This window comes from Castor canadensis, chromosome 17 (assembly GCF_047511655.1).
Source record: "Castor canadensis chromosome 17, mCasCan1.hap1v2, whole genome shotgun sequence".
Lineage (NCBI taxonomy): Eukaryota > Metazoa > Chordata > Mammalia > Rodentia > Castoridae > Castor > Castor canadensis.
In genome coordinates, this window is record NC_133402.1 from 69,293,185 (window position 1) to 69,314,439 (window position 21,255).

Here is a 21,255-nt window from a genome sequence, read left to right on the forward strand (position 1 = left end):
CTAGAGCGAGAATAAGAATTATTCTTACCCTGGCACAAGTTTTTACTGAGGTGGAATGGGGCCTCCCTTGGACCAGCCCAGGAGGCGGAAGTCACATTAAGATCAAGTTCACTGGTTAGGAGGTCAAGTTCACTAGGTTAGGAGGTCAAGTTCACTAGGTTAGGAGGTCAAGTTCTCGAGGTTAGGGTAGGCCTACAGATTGACAATGTGCCACCTATTATTGGGTCCACCTGATCCCAGGGGTATGGTTTACGGATCTGGGTCTTTGTTTTGTTAAGCAACATCTATTACTTCAGCAACTGATTTTGACCCATGGTGACTCAAACATATCTTGTGACATCCCATGACCTTGGTGGGCTATTTTGATCCTAACAGGTTAAGGCTTTTTCTCTAGGCAACCTTGAAGAGTCCTCCACTTTAGATTCTTTGCATATCTCCATCACTCATGGCTTACTGCTACCTAAAAAATGGAAAGGCCACTAAAAAGTTGACATTCCCTTCTCTCTCCCACACCAGAATCAGTGCTGTCGAGTGCAAAGCGTTCCCGTGTCAGGAAGCTAAACGCCAAATATTCCGGGGCAGTAGTTCCAGGCTCTTCTGATATCCCACAGACTCCCTCGCTCCCTTCCCCTTCCTTTTCCCACGCCCTCCAAGTCTCCGCACACATCCAAGATGGTGGTGACGGACGGTCAGGCCACTAACACCCACCGACCTTCTTCCCAGCGTGCGCGCATGCGCCGAGGGTGCGCATGCGCCGTGCGCCTCGTCCGGGGGCGCTCGACGGGACGCGCCTGCGCAGTGGAGAGCGGCTGGTGGCTAGACTCGGGCAGGTGCAGTCTCAGTGAGAAGGCGGCCGGAGCGGCTGTCTGAGTCAAGATGAGGCTTCTGTTGCTTGTCCTGGTGGCGGCGTCGGCGGTGACCCGGGGCGAGGCCTCGGCCAACATGGGCGGCGTGCCCAGCAAGAGGTTAAAGATGCAGTACGCCACGGGCCCGCTGCTCAAGTTCCAGATTTGGTGAGTGTGCGCTCCGACCCGACCCCGGCCCCAGACGCCGGGCCGCTGCGCCTCCGCTTGGCGCCGCTCCCTACGCGAGGCCCCGGCTTCGCGGCCTACGTGGCCGCGCCTTGCCCGGCTCCGCGGACCGGCGCCTCCCCGGGCCTCGGTCCCTCCGCGCACAGCCGCCCCCGCCACTTCCCTTCGCCTGGGGAAGGCGGGAGGGGGGAGGGCACCGGAAGGACGCGGGGACCCGACCCGACCCAGCAGGTCCAGCGCCGAGGCCGGCGGCGCCGTCCCTCCCGCCGTCCCCGTGGCCGTGTCCATGAGGTGGCCGGTCCTCTACCGGGTGGCGTCGGCTCTGCGCCCCGAGTTGCAACCCTGGACCTTCCTCTGTCCTCCGCGGCCCCTCCGCCTTTTCGATTGGATGCGCTGGTGGAAGGACCCGAGAGTTGGTTTCGTTGTTGCAGCGGTTGAATGTTACCTGCGGGGCATGGATACATTGTATCGCCCAGTCCCGCCGGGGTGCGGAAGGTGCGGGTTAGAAAAACTGCAGCATCGAGAAAATCAAGCTCCCAGGACGATGCTTTCTCGGGGTCCCTTTCCTGAGAGGCCAAATGAGCAAATCATCTTGAGTCCTGACTCTTTGAAATGCTGGTACTGGCCGTAGTTCATTAAAACCCGCTCTTCAAGACTTCACGTTTTTAACGTAAGCCAACTAAAGTCTGAGTCTTACTTCCTCATCTAGCTTTTTTGTTTCTTTATATATTTATTTTTGCAGTACAGGGGTTTGAACTCAGGGCCCATCCCTTGAGCCACTCCGCCAGCCCTGTTTTTGTGATGGTTTTTTTTTCGAGATAGGGTCTCTGGAAACTATTTGCCCGGGCTGTCTTTGAACCATGATCCTTCTGATCTCTGCTTTTTGAGTAGCGAGATTACAAGTGTGATTCACCACCGATGCCCCGATTTTAGCCATTTCATTTTTTTTTTTTTTTGGCGGCTCTGGGGCTTGAACTCAGGGCCTCATGCTTGCGAGGCAGGCACTCCACTACTTGAGTCACAACCCCAGCCCTTTTGCTTAATCATTGAAGACTAAGCAAATCTTTAAAAAAAAAAAAATCAATTTGTGACATTTAAGCTAGACAGAAAATTCAGATGGCGAGATTTTATTTTTGGAGTGAAAAGTTTGCAGTTTTCTTTCTGGATACAAACAAACGAAACAACTCCTAAGTTTTACTGTTTTCCTGGAATATATCATCTTTCACGTGGTACTGCTAATGAAAGCATGATTTCTCCAGTCTACATGCTTCCTCTTCTTTTTCGTTTATTTCTTTTTTCGTTCTAGGGATTGAACCCAGGGCCTCGCCCATACTAAGCACCTACATTTCTACCAGATACACCTCCAACCCCTCAATTTCTTTTTTTTTTTTTTTAGAAAGTGATAATCAGCTGGGTGTGTTGGCTTCTGCCTGTAATCCCAGCACTCTGGAAGGCTGAGGCAGGAGTATGGCAAGTTTGAGGCAAGCATGGGTTACCCTGGCTCTTCCTTCCCCGCCCCCGAAAGTAATTGTTTACCAGTTTACAAATATTCTTAATGAGTAAGTGGGATACTTTGAGTAGTTGTTTTTTTAAAGACTGCAGTTTTCAAGGTTAGATAATTTTCCTGTATCCTACATCTGTCTCATTTTTCAAAATATTCTTGTATTGGAATTCTTGATGCAATTTACCAGGTGTATCTTCCATTCAGGATATCCATAACAAGGTTTTCAAAACGTGTAAGCAAATGTAAGGAATGCTACTCAGTCCTTACAGTTAGTTTTTTGTTTTTGTTAAGTCATTAGTACTTCAGCTAACTGAACTACTTAGTTGAACTTTGATACTGAGTTTTTCTCTCTTTGTTTTTGGTTTAAGGGCAGACTTGTTTTGAAAGTCTTAAGCATGTTACGTAACCATAGTGCTTCAGTTTTTTTCAGCTTTTTTTTTTTAGTGTGGTATTAGGGTCTGAACTCAGGGCCTACACCTTGAGCCAGTCCACCAGCCCTTTTTTGTGAAGGGTATTTTTTGAGATAGTCTTGTGAACTGTTTGTCCAAGCTGGTTTCAAACCACCGTCCTCCTGATCTCTGCCTTTTGAGAAGCTAAGATTACTGGTGTGAGCCATTGACACCCCGCAGTGCTTCAGTTTTTTTGGTGAATACACAGGAAGTAGCTTGATTACTGTGCCTTCCCAAATGCAGATGAATTTAGTTTGCTGGTTGTCCCCCCTCCCCAAGGTTAATCCGTCTTAGTAGAGTGACTGTTAGGGCCTGGGGCACTGGGGCATGGCTCTAGTTAGCACTGCTGCAGCCGGGCTCTGAGTTCATCCCTAGCACTACCAAAAACAGGTGAACATGAGGTCTCTGGTTTTAATAGAATCCCTCAAATGCAAGATTGTTTGAGAAAGGAGAGGAATCTAGTACAACTGAGGATAAACACATCACATTTGAAATTTCAGTGCTGTGAAAAGCTGTTTTTACCGTATTTCAATTCGAATGAACATTTGACTGTTTACTTGAACATTTGGCAATTGAACTGTTGTTGAGAATAGTAGACTAAATGAAGCTAAGATTTCAAAACATAAGCAGAATATGGCGGAATTTTCCAATTTTAATTGTCCACTGCTGCAGTTTTGGGTTAGGCGACTTTTAACTGCGGTTTTAAGAGGTAAATGAAGCAGATATTACACAGATAGTCATTTAAATTTATACTGTCTCAGCCTTTGCTTTCATAGTATTGTAGCAAGAAAATAAAGACTTAAGGCAAATGTATATGTTGATTGTGATCAAATGACTAAAATGCTGCCCTGGAGAAACTGAGTCACAGAGGTCTGTCAGTTACTGGAAACATGGTATTTCCATAGTCAGCAAGTATTTGAGCACCTACCCGGCAGGCACTTGGTGTAGGGTGTAGGGAATTCAGTTCTGAGCTCTCATGGATGTGACAGACGAGAGCAGAGAAGTAAGTCCATGACCACTCACACATAAAATCAAAGGAGTAGGAGGGTGTCCTTGAGGAAATGAACTTTGAACTCAGATTCCAGGTGTCAACAGAGCTTTACCAGCAGTAGAGACTGCTTGCCTCACAGCAAGAGAGAAGCCCAGGGCTATTGATTTGTGACAGCAGAGCAGGTAGCAGTGAGCCTGCTCTCTGGAGGGTCTGGCAGGTCATGCCCAGAAAGGACCAGCTAGTTTAATGTGACAGAGGTAGATTCTGACACATTCAGGGGGCTTTTGGAGTTGTCTGAGTAAGGGGTGATGGGGCTTGGAATAGAAAGGTAGTGAGAGATGTAGGAAGTAAAGAGACACAAAGTGCACAGGAGGCTGTGCATAGGTTCTATGCAAGTCCTGTGCTATTTTACAGAAGAAATTGAGGTCTGCAGATTATGGTACGGGGGACGGTGTCCTGGAACCCATGCCTCTGAATGCCAGGCATTGTGCTATTTGGAGGGAAGGACAGGTGGCTTGAAGTGACAGCTATCAAAGATGACTCCTGAGTCCTGGAGTAATGGTAATGGAAGCTACACCATTCCCTGGAATGGCAGACAGTTAAGGAGATACATCTTATGAATTATGCTTGGTGAGAAGAAAGGGAAGGAATCCTGAATCTTGAAGACTAAAGACCTAACAAGCCAAGTGAAAAACCTCTACAAGGAAATTTCTGTCACTCCAGAAGTAGCGATACTCTCTGAAACTAGAAAGCTTAACTGAGTAGTTACTATTTCCCCATCATTAAACCTAACATATAATGGATTGTAAAATGCACCATTATTTGTTCTGTTTTGGTGGTACTGGGTTTGAACTTAGGGCCGCTGCACTTGCTAGGCACTTGAGTCACACCCCCAGCCTCTGCACCATTATCTTGTATGCCATTTGGAAAGAATACTGCTGCTTAAACTGATACAATAATGATCATAAGATAAATCCCAGGCTGGCAGAGTGGCTCAAGTGGTAGAGCACCTGCTTAGCAGATGTGAGGCCCTGAGTTCAAATCTCAGTGCCACCCTCCCCAAAAATGAGTTCATTGATTGGGCCACCAGTGGCTCATACCTATAATCCCAGCTACTCAGGAGGCAGAGATCAGGAGGATGGTGGGTTCAAAGCCAGCCCAGGCAACTAGTTTGCAACATGCTATCCCCTATCCAAGTACTAACCAGGGCCACCCCTGCTTAGCTTCCCAGATCAGACGAGATCCGGCACATTGAGGGAGGTATGGCTGCAGATGCAAGATGCTATCTGGAAGAAATCCCTTCACAGAAAAGGCTGTTAGAGTGGCCCTGAATTCATACCCTAGTACCATAAAAAAATAAATCCTTTTTTATATCTTTTTTTTTTTTTTTTTTGTGGCAATATTAGGGCTTCAACTTAGGGTCTCATGCTTCCTAAGCAGGCACTGTACCTCTTAAGCCACTCCACCAGCCCTATTTTGTGTTGGTTTTTTTTTTTTTTTTTTTTGAGATAGGGGCTTGTGAACTACTTGCCCAGGCTGGCTTTGAACCACGATTCTTCTGATCTCTGCCTCCTGAGTAGCTAGGATTACAGGTGAGAGCACCTGGCCAGGAAATTTGCATCTTGGAATCACTGAAATGAGTAGTAAGAAGTTGACCCAGATTACTAGTGGTAAAGCATCAGAGGACAAATAACATGGTGGAAGTCAGTCAGCATTTTATTTATTTTGATTTTTACTTCTTAAAAAAAGAAAAAGCTGCAAAGTCTAATTGTATACTGTGTCCATAACAGTTGGTTCTACTTAATAATGAAGACGTGCTTAGTTCAAAGCTTTTAGAGTCAGGTAAAATATGGCTGAATGATTTTAAAGGTCTTACATCCTCTTACAGAAAATTGAAGCATTATGTTCTTATAATTTGCTATCAGGTACCTGGTGGAAAATCAAGTTTAAATGAACAGCTCACTTAAGAACACCAAGATACCCTCTTAAAGCTTTGGCTACTTTTGATTAGAAACTTTCACTTGCTGAACTAGCAATCATAAGAGACCCAGATTCTTACTGTCTTATTGTCTGGATGACTTTTTTCTTTTGTGGTGCAGGGGCTTGAACCCAGGGCCTACACGTTGGCCACTCCACCAGCCCCTTTTTTTGTGTTAGGTATTTTCAAGATAGGGTCCCAGGAAGTATTTGCCTGGGCTGGATTCAAACCGCTGTCCACCTGATCTCTGCCTCCTGAGTAGCTGGGATTACAGGCATGAGCCACTGGTGCCTGGCTATGACTTTGTTAAATGAAGTAATTTGTGCAGTGAATTTTGGTTGCCTTCCACTTACCTCCGATATTGTGCTGTTGGGAGGCTTAGAAAGGTGAAAGCAGGCACAGGTGCTTGTCTCTCTCTTCTGTACTCTCTTAAGAGCACATTTGAAGCCTCTGATTCTTCCAAAACAGCATTTGGGTCTTGCACGTCTACCATGACTGGGGTGCAACCTGGGATTGGTGAGGAAGAAATCTTATGTAGGTTTTAGTAGAAACTGCTGATGGTCTCCCCTCCACCCCCTTTTTTTGGCCCAATTTTTAAGAAGGTATGTTTTGTTTTTCATAGTAAGGTTTGGAAAGCATTTGTTTGGTAGGAGAGACTAACCTAAACAGATTGACAGTAAGCAGAGCAAATGTTCTAAATGAGGTGTATGTAATCAAGGGCTGTATAACCCAGAGGAAAGAAGGGGTCCTTCTTCAGGGGGAGTTGGCAGGGTTTGCAGAGGAGAAAATGAAATTTGGGAAAATTGGGGAACTCCAGGAGACAGAGGGAAAGGGCCTTGCAGGTTCAGGGAAGAATGCAGAAATGAAGCCTGACTTAGCATTTAGGATGGGGACACAATACTATATGATGTGATTTTCCACAGGTTCACAGTTGTATGTTTGTAAAAATGTGCCCACCCACTTATCTTTCCCCATCACTAAATACAGAGCTGCATCAAATACAATCTTTCATGAAATGGATATGCCTTATTTAAACAGAACCTTACTGGTAACATATGTTGGCCCATGTTTCCCATAAAATTACTTTGCTAAGATAAATATCTTTAAATACCTTTGTGTTGTTATGCAGTTATTTGCATAAAATAAACCTGTGCAAGTAGATGTTACTGTGTCCCAGGGTGTTAAACTTTTGAGTTTTGATGTAGTTCAGTTACTTTTAGTGTTCCTGACAGATCATGGAGTCATTGGGCTTTTTGCGACTTCCATGTGCACTATAATCAGAGCTGCTTCTGCTTACTGGGTTTTCTTTGTGGCTTAACAATTTTTGTAAATGTTTGGTGAGTTCTCAGAAAGAAGGTGCTTTCTGTAAACAAAGAAATCTTATCAATCTATTGAGAGCCATCTGTTAATGATACTTTCTTCAGCAGTATTGGAGTTTGAACTGCAGGTCTTTGCTTTTGCTATACAGGCCCTCTAGCACTTGAGTCATGCTACCAGCCCTGTTTTACTTTAGCTATTTCCCAGATAGAATCTGCTGCTTTTTGCCTGGGGCTAGCCTCTTACTGGAATCCTACTTGGGATTACAGGTCTGAGCCACAACACCCAGCCTCAGAATGTTTGTTTATTGGCGGTGCTGGGTTTGAAAACAGGGCAAGGCTGTTTTTTTTGTTTTGTTTTGTTTGTAATTATGGTAAAAGCCATGCAACATTAAATTTACCATCTCTTTTTTTTTTTTTTTTTGGTGGTACTGAGATTTGAATTCACAGCCTTAAACCTGGTAGGCAGATGCTGTACCACTTGAGCCACACCTCCAGCCTTTAAGTGCACAGTGTTTATTTGTGTTTGTTGCACAGCACATCTGTAGAACTTTTGAATTTTCTTGTCCTGTTATCACCCTCTGTTCTGCCTGTTGCAGATTACTTTTGAATGTAGGGTTTTTTTTTTTTTTGGTGGTGGTACTGAGGTTTGAACTGGCCTCATGCTTGCTAGACGGGCGCTCTACTCTTGATCCAGTCCACCAGCTTCTTTTTTTGTGATAGGCTTTTTCGAGATAAGGTCTCCTGAACTATTTCTGGGGGAGGGGCTGGGTTTGAGTCTCAGTCTTCCTGATCTCTGCCTCTTGAGCAGCTAGGATTACAGGCATGAGCCACTGGCACCTGGTTTGTTGGCTCTTATTTTTTATTATCTGATTACTACTTCTTCTTTTCATTTTGTGACATTTTTGTCATAGTCCTTTCTCAGGCAACACAAGAGCAAGAGCTTCAGATCTTATCAAACCATAAATTATCTTCTCCATTAGAATGTTGCCAGGGGCAAAAATCCATCAATTGTTTTGCCTGATGTTGTATCTCTGGAGCTTAAACTGTGCCTTCTAAAGGACAGCTATGCAGCTGGCCCTCAGATAAACTTATTCTCCCCTTTCCCTCTCTGGTCACCCCTTGCTGGAATATGGATTAACAGTCCCAGTCCAGGTCTTTGACCTGGTTGGCCTCTGCTTCAGCTTGGTGGCTGTTCTGCCTAGGATGCGATACAGTAGACATAAACTCTGAACACTCTGGTATCCTCAGTCTTGGCCTGGCCTCCATGCCTCTACAGGTGGGGCTGAGCTTACAAGTTGGTGGTACTACTGCCGGCACTCTTCGTGCTGCCCACTTGCTACTAAATCCTGTGTCCACGTGATCCTCTGGTGGGCGTGGGGGTGAGAAGCTGGGGGTGGTAGCCTGTGTCCTCCACATCTCTGCAGGTGAGGTCTCTCTCAGGTGAGCCTCAGAGCTGTGAACTTTCAAATAGGAATATTCCTGAAGCAAGATTAAGTAATTTTTCTCAATCTTGTCCTTTCTGTCTACCTCATAATTTAATATCATTTTTTCATGATTTTTGTCAGTAGACTTGGTTGATTTCAGTGTTCAGTGTGGTATATTTTTGTAAGTTTCTGTGATTTCAGGATTTGAATAATAGATGCTGTGAAATGAAAGATACATTAAACACTGCTGGTGCCTCATGCCTGTAATCCTACCTATTTGGTAGGCTGAGATCAGGAGGATCATGGTTTTAGGCCAGCTGTGCAAATAGTTTGCAAGACTCCATTTCCAAAATAACAGAGCAAAATGGACTGGAGGTGTGGCTCAAGCAGTAGAGCACCTGCTTTGCAGGTGCAAAGCCCTGCATTCAAGCCCCAGTGCCATCAAAAAGAAATAAAGTACACTAGGGCTTTCAGGCTAGGTGTGGTGGCACGTGCCTAATCCCAGCCACTGGCTGAGGCAGAGGATTGTATGTACAGGCCAGTCTGGGCAATTTAGTGAGACCTCTCAAAATGAAATTAAAACAAAAAGGGCTGATCTAGTTGACTGGAAGACTCAGGGGAATCATTGCAAAGGTAACAGGTATGTTGGTTCAGAGAGGATTTTTTTTTTTTTTTTTTTTTTTTTTGGTAACACTGGTGTTTGAACTCAGCCTCATCCTTGCTACAAGGGTACTCTACACTTGAGCCATTCCGCCAGACCTTTTTTGTGTTGGGTGTTTTCCAGATATGGTCTTGTGAACTATTTGTCTATGGCTGGCTTCTGATCATGATCCTCCTGATCTCTGCCTCTGGAGTGGCTAGAATTACAGGCATGAACCACAGGGCTGCAGGTTTTATTTTTTAATTTTTACTTATTTTTTTTGAGAGAAGGTCTCATGTGGTAGCCTAGGCTGGCCTTGAACTCTTGATCTTGATCCTCCTGACTGCTGGGTTTCAGGCCTGTGCTGCCGCAACTGGCTCTGGAAAGCATTTTTTATTACCAGATTTATATGTTATGTAGCCACTAAATAAAGATGTTCAATAAATGAATGCCTTACCTGTATTTTGAAACGTTTGTTTCTTGTCAAACTCCTATATATATTACTTAATGTTTTTATTTGATTTATTTACTTTGTGGTACTGGGGCTTGAACTCAGGGTCTACACTTTGAGCCACTCCATCAACCCTTTTTTATGAAGGTTTTTTTTGAGATAGGGTCTCTGGAACTATTTGCCTGGGCTGGCTTCCAGATCTCTGCCTCCTGAATAGTTAGTCTTATAGGCATGAGCCACTGGTGGTTAGCTGTTTTTATTTTTTAAACACACTTTTAAAATTTATATAATTCACATGTCATAAAACTCACCCTCAATAACATTTTTATAAGTTTTAGACTGATAAAAAGATATTATATTATATATTGGGTTCTCTGTTAATTCATTGGTCAAATTAAGAAGGTCTTTAAGACTTCTGTCATGTTGTATGTTCAGGTGACATATGAATAAACTGAGTAAAGAAACGAGGGCTCTGAATCTCTTTAAAGCCTGTTGGAGGCTTTTTTTTTTTTTTTTTTTTAAGTGGACCTGGGATTTGACTCAGGGCTTCATGCTTGCAAAGCAGGTACCACTTAAGCCACATTTATTTATTTTGAAAACTTAAAATCAGACAATAGCAGTAGTTGACTGCATCTCTTAAAGCATCTGTAAGACTATACAGGGGTTTTAAGTGACAGGACTTAAAAGGAAACTTTCTTTTTGAGAGTTGACAGGCTGGTGAAGAGCTCTTCCTGGTCAGGACAAAGGAAGGATGGTGACTGCTGCACCGTTTTCAGCATATCACAAAGTTGCTGTTGGGGCTCTCTGGGAGTGGCAGCTTTGCTCACTGACCCAGACAGGCTAGTATGAGGGCTGCTGTGTGGAGAGCTGGATGTTTGCTAACTCCTCACTCACTATGGACACCTTTAATTGAACACTCGCCTGCCTCATGAAACCTTGGCATGCCTTACTTGGGAAAACAGCTTTTGGCAATAATGATTGCTGCTTTTAAAAAACAAAAATAATTTTTGGGGAAAATAGTTCTGTAGGAAAATATTGCCTTGTTCACAGGTCTGGAAGCAGAGATGAGCAATATATGTAAGTAAATGTATAAAAAGACGTGGCAGGCTTGTAAATGTTTCATTTTTCAGAAGTAGGAAAAATACAGCTTAAACTCCTTTTTGTACAGTGAGGTTAAAGCCCAGTTCTACTTGGAGTTTCACTCAAAGGTCTGAGACTAATTGAATAATTGGACCAGAAGGTTTAGGCTTTGAAGTACAACGGCCAGAAAAATGGGTTGCTGAGAGGAGTCTGACAAGTAGTGTTGCCTGCACATGGCACATCCCTCTAGTGAACAACCTTTAGGGTACCTCTGCGACCCCAAAACTTGGTTCTCCCAGCAGGAGAATCTGTCTTCCATCAGGGAAGAGCTTTGGCACTTTGCAATCCAGAGCCCATCTGTTTGGGTGCCTGATGTATGTATGGGTGCCATCACAGGCAAAGGGAACTTCCTTCACTTCCTGGACCAGAAAGGATAGCTGGTGCATTTGCTTTTCCTGAATCCCAGCGTCTGTGCTGTCACCTCCTTTGTAAACACCATTGCAAACTTGGTCGTGGAAATCAAGTCGCATTCCTTGGTTTTAAATTAGCGAGGCCTATAGGTTATCTAGATTATTTTGTAATATCTTAAGCAACATTGAAAATTTCCCATTGGGAAAGCAGTGTGGCAGAATGCTAATTCTTGGTGACCCAAAGTGAAGAGGGTCACCTACTGTATAAGATTTTTTTGCTGTTACTGTACTGGGAGTACATTATGACATTTACAAAAGTTCTTATAATATGTTATAACTCAGCCCCTTCATCATTTTCCTTTATCTCCCCTCCCCTCATTCCTGGAAGAGTTTCAACAGGTCTCATTTTTCCATTTTCATACTAGTAATAATCTTTGTTATAAATGAAAAAGACCTCAGAAAAAGTCAGTACACTGGTTGGGAAGAATAAAAAAATCATAATGGCAATAATAAAATAGGATACAAGGTAGATGTCACCTGAGGAAGGTATCTGAGGTCCGTGAGTTCATTTAAATATTTAGCTGTAGAGATTTGTCTATTTGTGAGAAAAACTCGTGTGTTAGAAGTAGTTATTCCTTGAAATGTTCGTTCTAAATATAAAGGAAATACAGTAAAGAATAATTGTCACATTTCTTTCTTTGAAAGGCTAATTTCTTTCTTTGATCTGCTAATGTTTGTACTGTTTGCCAGTCAGATACAAATTGCTGTTCTCTGGGTATCAGTGGCTACCATTGTGTTTTACTTAACTGACACCTTAGGTTTTACTCCACTACTGAGCTTGCTTTTTCTCTGTACTAAGTGATGCCTTTGCAGTATGTATGTGTTCCTTAACTTGGAACTTAGCGAACGTACGTGCCTAATATTACCTGCATCTGTGAATTCTTCTGTGGGTAGGTGGTGGCACCTCCCTTGTTCTCTGGAGCTGGTCTCTGGTGGCCTGTTGCCCTGTTCTGCTGGGCAACCTGCGTCTAAAAGTGTGTTCAGAGACTTCAGTGGAGAAGAGTAGATGCTGCTGACTTCGTTTCCAGAGGAGTGTCTTACTGCTGAGGACTACTTTCCCAATCTTTTATTTCTTTGGAAAGTAGAATCAAATTTCAGTCAGAAGGATCTAAGTGTTGGAGGCTCCTTGCACTATGACTGAGCAAAGGCATTTGCATTAGGGGCAGAGCAGGGGTTGGAACTAGTTCCATGTTTCATGCCCTGGTGTTGCTTGCGTCCTGTGCCCCAGATTTGACAAGTCTCCACTTAGCTGAGTAGGAAAGGTTTTCATCTCATTGTTCATACAAGCCACTGATTAAAAAAACCCAACTGATGTTAGCGCTCAAGACACACCAGTATGTATGCATAGGTAATTGTTGTCTGACAACAACCCTAGGCCATAAAAAAAATTAATATTATAATGGGAGATTTATAACTTTAAATGTGAAATTTGTGAAAAGAAAAAACCTCCATCTACCCATTATGCAAGCTCAGTGACTAATTTATAATGGGTGTAATATTGGTAATAACTTTTAGGCGTTGTCCAACTTAAGTAAATCTGACTTACTGGAAATGCTTCCCTTCTTGTAGCGTCTCCTGAGGGTACAGGCGGGTGTTTGAGGAGTACTTGCGCGTCATTAGTCAGCGGTATCCCGACATCCGAATCGAAGGGGAGAATTACCTCCCTCAGCCGATTTACAGGTAAGTAAATTTCACTAACTTGAAATTGACTTTATAGACTTCTGCCAAGTGGTTCAATTACCTTTCTTTGGCTATGGTAAATTCTTTGTTAGTTATAATAATATATAGAGAATGCTGGTTTACAGATAGCAAGTTTATTTGGGTTTGGTGGCACACACCTGTAATGCCAGCACTCAGGAGGCTGAAGCAGGAGGATCACGACTTCCAGGCCAGCCTGGGCTGCATAGAAAGACCCTGTGTCAAAACAATCAATAAATAGGGCTGGTAGAGTGGCGCTAGTGGTAGAGCACCTGCCTAGCAAGTGTGAGACCCTGAGTTCAAGACCCAGTACCACCAAAAAAAAAAAAAAAAGTCAATACTTAAATAGTAAGTTTATTTTGCTTAAATATAGAAAGCTTTTTCTGTAAGAAGAAATGGGGTCATTTCAGGGATGACAGCCTTTTAAAAGATATGTTTCCTTATTTAGTTTTATTGTGGAAGTAGGCAAAGAAATCTCCTCCCTCCCCCTTTCTTGTGCTGGGGATTGAATTCAGGGCCTTGCACATGCTAAACACATATTTTATCACTGAGCTACACCGTGCAGATTTCCAGGATTTCATGGAAAATCGGTGACATTCTGTATAGAATTGATTTGACATCTAGACAGTGTCTGTACACAATACTTGAATCACTAAATCTTAAAGTTTGTGAGAACTCGTGGTTTCTGATAAATTTCTCTTTTTTTCTTTTGATAGACATATAGCGTCTTTCCTGTCAGTCTTCAAACTAGTACTAATAGGCTTAATCATTGTTGGCAAGGACCCCTTCGCTTTCTTTGGCATGCAAGCGCCTAGCATCTGGCAGTGGAGCCAAGAGAATAAGGTAGGTGACCTCCTAGCTTCGGCTTCCCGGCACTTGCTGTGTCTGGGGCTTTAGTTTCCATAGAGAGTTGTTGATACACTAAAGGTAATGATCTTACTTTTCATTTCGAGGGTAGAGGCAGTGTTGCTTTAGAAAAACCTGGCTACAAAATAATTTACTTTCTGGTTTTTTTTTTTTTTTTTTTTTTTTAAGTTTAGCAAGGATTTGTGTTAGTATAACAGGTTATAGATAAGGAGGCAGAGAGAAAAAGAGAGACATTTCTTGCCCTCATGCAGGAAATGGGAGCAAAGAGTCACTATTTGATTTTGATTACATAATCTAGGTCAAATTGTATCCAGCACAACACTATGTAATACAGGTCTTTCATACTGACTCGTGTGGTGTTAGTGGGTGGCTCACATTTTAAAAGTGAATTTTTATCTATCTTGTCAGAACTCCTTTCTCTTCTGAATTATTTGTCCTTTGATTTTGCTGTATGTGGGGATCTGCTACGCAGGTTGCTGGAGTCAGTATAAATATCTCTATAAACCTGGCGCAGATTTTTCATTTGTGGAGTCTTGAAGCATAGATTCTTAAAAGAGTTTCCGGTTTTTATTTAATTAAATTAATTAATTAGTTAATTTTTTTAAATTGCATTACGGGGTTTGAACTTAGGGCCTGCTTGCTAAGCAGGTGCTCTGCCGCTTGAACCATGCCCCAAGTCATGCCTTACTATTTTTTGGATAGGATCTCAAGTTTGTTTCTAGGGCTAGTGTTGGGCCATGATCTTCTTACCTATGCTTCCCACATAGCTGGGATGACAGGCATGCACCAATACACCTGGGCTATTAATTGAGATGGGGTCTCGCTAACTTTTTGTCTGGATTGATCACAAACCATGATCCTTTTGATCTCCACCTCCTTACTGCCTGGGATTACAGTCATGTAGAGCTCTCCTGATTACTCTTACTTTTATCTGCTTTACTTGAAATTATGTTTTTTCTGAATTGTTCTCCACTGTCAGAAGTGGATCTCATCTTTTTTTCTCTTGGATGGGAGTATTTAGACACCTTGTGTGAAGTGTCCTCTGGTGTCTTCTCCCTGCTCTTCTTCAGTTGTAGGCTGAAGTCCTTGCTCAGACTCCACCATGGCCAGGCTTGGTTTTCTGAGTACTGACAAGACTTCAGAACGTAAAGATCCTCAGGCATGATCTCTGATTGACGGGCATCTGTACTCTGTTACTAACAAACTACCAATGTGCAGAGGGTGAAAGATGGCAAGTTGTGCTTACCGATAGTGTTTGTATGTGCCAGATGGTCTTAGTGCATTCTCCTTTTGGGGATGTACACGCCATTGCTGACCTCTGCAAGAAGGATGCAGTTAAAATCTGCAGCTTTTATGTGTTGTTCTCAAGAAAGTAGAGGCTGACGTTCCCAAGGCTGTGAAACCAAACCCACCTGAATCAGGTGTGGCAGGACAGAAAGCTCTTGCCCACCTGCTGTGGACATTTAATTTTCTGATACAGCTTGCTATGAATTTGCATCTCAGTGGTTTGCTAAATTAAAACATTTCTGTCTAGCACAGGGCTTCTAGTTTCTTGGGAGGAAGATTTGCCTTCAGAAGAAGAGTGGATGCTCTTTAATACATCCATGTTCTCTAAATGTACTTCTTTCTTTGACTGATTTAAGATAGTTTGCTCAGAACTTCAGGTTGTTTTGAATACATGGTCCGCACCACTGTCTCCTGTGAATTCATGTATTGTAAAATTGGTACAGTGAACCCATCTCATGCTTCTATTCTTTTTTTAACTTGGGTTATTATAAGATTGCTTAGAAATTCTGTATACAGTGTGAATGTCGTAGGTAAGTCCTTCACACCGATGAAGTACAGAGTTGTGAACGTATACTCCAGTTTTCTTGCTCTGTGCATGTACATGACCCTGTGGAATAACAGAAGTGGTTAGACACTCTCGTAACGTAGATCAAAAAGAGCGTTGACCACATGAAGAGTGAGAGTGCGTCTTGAGTGACTCCCGCTGTGCTCCGTCTGTGTTCGTCTAGGTCTACGCGTGCGTGATGGTTTTCTTCTTGAGCAACATGATCGAGAACCAGTGCATGTCCACAGGTGCATTCGAGATCACGCTAAACGGTAGGTTCCACGATGAGCTTCACGTGACTAATAACGCCGGGCTCGTCTGCCTTCCCCAGGAGAAGCCTCCTTTAATGTTCATTAGGAGACTTCATTTGAAGAGTTGGCTTCTTAGGTTAAGTTATCTGTCAGGGCTTAAATAGTCTGTGTGCTGATTCCTAAAGGACAGCTCCAGAGAGCTCTAGACCTCTACAAGTGCTGCACCAGGAGTATTAAACCTGACCTGCTCCAGAAGAAACTCTTGGTGACTCCTGCTTCTACAGTTAAATTTGTTTCTCCCCTGACTTAGTGGTACCATCGTCTGTCTACCCAGTTGCCCCAAACAAGGATCTATCACTCTCTCCACTACTCCCCATACTCCTTAACAGTCTACTGTTCCTCATCTACACTGCCATTACCCTAGTCCATGCTGCAGTTACCTGCTTACCTTGGCATTCTCTAAACCAAGGTTGGCGAATATAGTCCATGACCTATGATTTTTTTACATTTTTAAATGGTTAAAACAAAATCAAAAGAATGTTTTGTAGCAAGGCACTGGTGGCCCACACCTGTAACCCTAGCCACTCAAGAGGCAGAGATCAGGATTGCGATTTCAAAGCCAGCCTGAGCAAATAGTTCACAAGATCCTATCTCAAAAAAAAGAAGAAAAAAAAAAAAAACCCAACATATAAAAGGCTTATTGGAGTGGCTCAAGTGGTAGAGTGCCTACTTAGCAACCATGAGGCCCTGAGTTCGAACTTCAGTGCCCTCCCTCTACCCCCACAAAAAGCATACTTCATCTCACCCATCACGCAGTCTAGTGTCTCAGATTCATTAAGTGCTTTGTTTTCAAGATAAAGAGCAGAGCACCAGTATAGCCAAAGGCCACAGCTCTCATTTGGGGTCAGCAGATTTGCCCCATGCTCCATCTCCTCTGTTGCCTGTGTCTTACAAAAAGCCTTTATGGAAACACCACCAGGCCCATCTTTTGCGTGTCACCCTGGCTGCTTTCAGGCTGTGACAGACTGTGTGTCCTCCCTAGCTAGTGTTTCATTTGTGCCTCTGACCATTTATTGACACCAGTGTCACCTCTCTAGCTCCTGTGTGTCACTCACTCGCCCCTGTGCTGCAGCCACACTGGCTTCTCTTCTGAAGTTTTCTACTTCAGGACTCTCACTCTGTCTCATCATTTTACTTGTGTGTACTTGGCATTTTCTTTACTAGAGCTTAAATTGCCTAAGAACAGAAGCTACCCTCCTTGTATTTGTATTTGTATTCCCATTGTACACAGAGACACCCCCCCCCCACCACCCGTAAAGACTTGTGGCGTGATTGTCTACTGTAGAATGACCCTAATGGGTTTGGGGGTGCCATATGTTTTATAGATGTACCTGTGTGGTCTAAGCTGGAGTCTGGTCATCTCCCATCCATGCAGCAGCTCGTTCAGATCCTCGACAATGAAATGAAGCTCAACGTGCACATGGACTCACTCCCACACCATCGATCATAGCCCCACCATCAGCACTGAAAACTCTTCTGTGAGTAGCATAAGACTACAGTAGGTAAAGCTTCGTCTAGGTGTCTAGGACTTCCCATCACAAATGTTAGTAGACGTTACTTCTTGAGTTCCAATTTAGGATTAAACGGATGTGTTCTTCATTAGAATCTGTTAGTGTATCAAGAGTTAGGACTTGCCTGGTAAGTAGGGTTGTGTTAATAATTCAATCTTGAAGTCCTAGTCATTTGGCCTGTAACATTTTTTAAAACTCTGAACTGCAAGTACCAAGCATGCTTAGGGAGTATGTTCATATCCTCTCCTCACCTTCAGAGAATTAGTTCTTTAGAGGGTGTAAATTTGTAGCACGTTTAGGATTGAAAGTTTATACACAAATGTGAATGTGGAGAGGTGGTTGACTTTGTGGCAGAGTTGTTCTCATTTCTTTTCTAAGAGTTGTTAATAAGAGTGATTCTTAAATAAAACCTCCCTTTCTCTGTGTCTTTCAGACATTACAGGATTTTGCAGGAGCAGCGTGACTGGCACGATGAAGGCCTGTACTGAAGACAGCTGCTGTTAGTACAGGCTGGATACCCTCGGCAGGCACGTTGTACTCTTGGGAAACCTCATGCAGGACAGTTTCTCAGTGCTGAGGCGTTTGGGAATTCTGCACATTCATGGAGTGCAATAATACTGTATAGCTTTCCCCAAAAACTCACTCTGTTTCTTTTACATGTAGACATTACTACTTGGAACTTTTTTCTTAGTCATTTTTGAAAAAGTAGAAAATTGAGTTACAATTTGATTTTTTTCAAGATGTGTGTTGAATTTGTTGTGCTTTTATATGAATTTTCATTTTTTATAGTTTAAAGTCAGCCATTTGGGTATATAGCTGAAGTTCCAAATAGTTTATAAGGTTATTAGACATCTCTAATTTGGCCATGTCCAATTGATACAGTTTCAAAATTCTGCAGGTTATGAACAGTGTGTTACTCAAAATTATGGGGAAATTCAGTATCTCGAGTACTCCCACCGTGTGTGTGTGTCTGTCTGTCTGTCTGTGTCTGTGTGTGTGCGTGCGTCAGAGGACTGCTACAAACCACCTGCTCTAAATCCTATTGTGCAGTTCAGGTGTCTTGCCTTGACCAGTCTAGTGAGTTGATTAACTGGGCCTTTGTATTTAACTAAATAAAAAGTAAGCAGATGTCAGTTCAGTGGAAAAGTTTCAGTTTTTTGCTCATTGTACCTGTTAACATATTTAATAATTATCTGCCTATTTTTTTTATTTTGATTTACAAATAACCTTAGAAGGGGCACACTTTAGATTCACATACAAATAAGAGGTTAATTTACCATTTTCAGAATAGCTGAAACTCACCTCACTAAATACCAGTCTGGTTGAACCTCTTACAACATTGACATTAGGTAAATGGAGACCATCTGATAATAACTTATCTAGCATCCAATATGTCAGAATTTTACTGTATTTGAAAATTTTTAAATTTAATTTTTTGTATTGTTCCAGAGCTCTAAAAAGACAGTTTTTTAAAAACTTAAAAAGTTGATAAGACTATAGGAATGACTTAGCAGAAATAGAACCATAATGTGGAAAAATAGCTACATGACAGCAGTGACAACATACCTCAGACTCCATACGTGAACGAAGTGGCAGGGCCAAAAGCAGGGACTGGAGTAAAAGTAATGAAGTAATTCAACACTGGTGTTACTAACAGTGAGCTGCTGCAAGGCTTGACCTTGCTGTCACCTGTGTATCACTGGCTGCTTCCTTCCTGAATGTGTCAGGTAATGGGCCTGCATGAGAGTCTCAAGGTAGAACTTACGTAATCTTCCCGCTGTAGGACATTAGTCTATTGATTCACTGCAGAAAAGTGGTTAGTTATCTTTTGATTGAGATTGTAGAACTGTTAGCCTAAGTTCTTCACGTAGAGATAGCCAATACAATTTAAATGGGCAGTTCCTTAGAGATTATTACCTAAGTGGTGTAATGCCATTTTATCTTCTGTGTACCACTCCAAAAGCCTGAACACTCCAGGGTCCTTCTTCAGCCTGTGGACATTCCAGTGACACTGTAACCCTGTGGCGTGCAAACTTGGGCCTGTGATGTTCCCATGGATCTGACAGGTAGAACTATGAAGAATCCAAGATTCAAATCCAACTTTCTCCATTTTGCCTTGAGCTACATAACTTGTCTTTCAGAGAATAGCTACACTGTCTTAGACACTGATAAAGCTCAACAACTGTGTTGACACCCACCTGTATTTTGTTTTCTGCTTAGCCATACTTAACTCTAGAATCCAATAGAGTCTAGTGAAAAAATAAGTGGGGCGCATGAATATAAAAATACTACAAGGAAAAGGACAAGGTAAACTATTTAAAGTGTAACTTTATTCCTGACATTTCACAATTTATTGGTTGCTTATAAATTGGTGTGGCTGTGTAACTTATAAATGTCTATACACTATTTAATTAAAAGGCTGTAGGATATACCAGCAGGTTGGCTAATATTGGAGTTTTTGCCACAGTTGTCATTGTGGAAGAAATTGTTACATTAATAAAAAAAAATGTTGGTAAAACATGGCTTTATGCCTCAGTGTGTAAGACATGCAGACAAATGCTTTCTTCTTCTGTCTCACAAATGGTATTCTTGCTTTTCAGTGCTGATATCATTCATGATAGCAGTAGAGCAGATTTCACAACTGTTAAAACACAGCGGCCCCAACGGCAATGCTTGCTTTCTTTAAGTGCTTATTATTTGGGTCCTTGATTGATAACAAACATTCTGTCATTGTCATAGCTTAATTCAGATTTTAAAATAGTCTACAGGATTTTTAAACATGGTTTAATATTCTAAAGCTTAAAAAAAATCTCTTTGAGAAACAGGTGAGGAATTATAAAGTTGGGAGACTTCCCTCTGTGTGAAAGAAAACCCTAGTTTGTGAAATTGAATCTACACCAGAGTACTTCAGTGGTAACTATTTAGGAAGTTTCACATTGTAAAAGTTGTTATCCAGTAACGTTTGCTTTCTACTGTCTCCTTAACCCTCTGGTCAGGCACTCAGGTGGGCCTAAACGCTTTCTCCAGCCCTAGGGTTCTGTGGGCTTTGTTGTTGCTGAGCAGTCAGCAGCTCCAAGATGGGCTTGGTGCTGAGTGGGGCAGCAAGGACTTGCCTGCCCATCTTGCCTCATCCTCCATCCTGTAGTGTTCTGAGAAGTTCACTTTACCTTACCTGAACCTGGAGGGAAGCAAAATAAATCCTTTTCCTGTATTAACCAGCATAGGCAATTTAAGAACCTAGGAAGAGACAACAAAGAAAACTCAGCTGAGTTCTTCACAGGGGTTGTGGATATCCCTGGCTCCTTCCCCGCCGGGCTTCAGCAAAGCAAATAGCAATATAGAAGTAAGTATTTATTTATTTTCAAGGTAAATAAGTAGACTCAGCTTCACACTGTGTCTGGAAGAACATAGAAACTGGTTTCAGGTGCATTGTAAAGGCTATTGAGTCACCCTCTGTAACAAAGCAGTAGAACAGCGTCTCTGTCGCCTCTGTTCAGTGTGGGCAGAGTAAATAAACAACAGTCCCAAGGGGTTTTCAAACCTTAACGTGCCTGAGAATCACTAGGACAAATTACTGAGCTCCATGTCTAGAGATTGGGGTTCATTTGGTATGAAGTGGAGCCCCATAATTTTTCAGTAAGCTTCAAGGTAATGCTGATGCTATCAGTCTGTCTGTGGTCCACACTCAGCTGCACCTTAC

The 21,255-nt window shown here is 42.6% G+C and overlaps 1 protein-coding gene across 1 annotated transcript; it reads left to right on the top strand.

Annotated features, from left to right (window-relative positions):
• Positions 1-777: 777 nt before the first annotated feature.
• Positions 778-18,688, top strand: Selenot (selenoprotein T). The gene is made up of 6 exons (XM_020156332.2): positions 778-1,013; positions 12,907-13,017; positions 13,752-13,878; positions 15,918-16,005; positions 17,370-17,522; positions 17,989-18,688. The coding sequence occupies exons 1-5, from the start codon at positions 877-879 to the stop codon at positions 17,492-17,494; spliced, it is 588 nt and encodes a 195-aa protein (XP_020011921.1). The 5' UTR covers positions 778-876; the 3' UTR covers positions 17,495-17,522; positions 17,989-18,688.
• Positions 18,689-21,255: the final 2,567 nt, after the last annotated feature.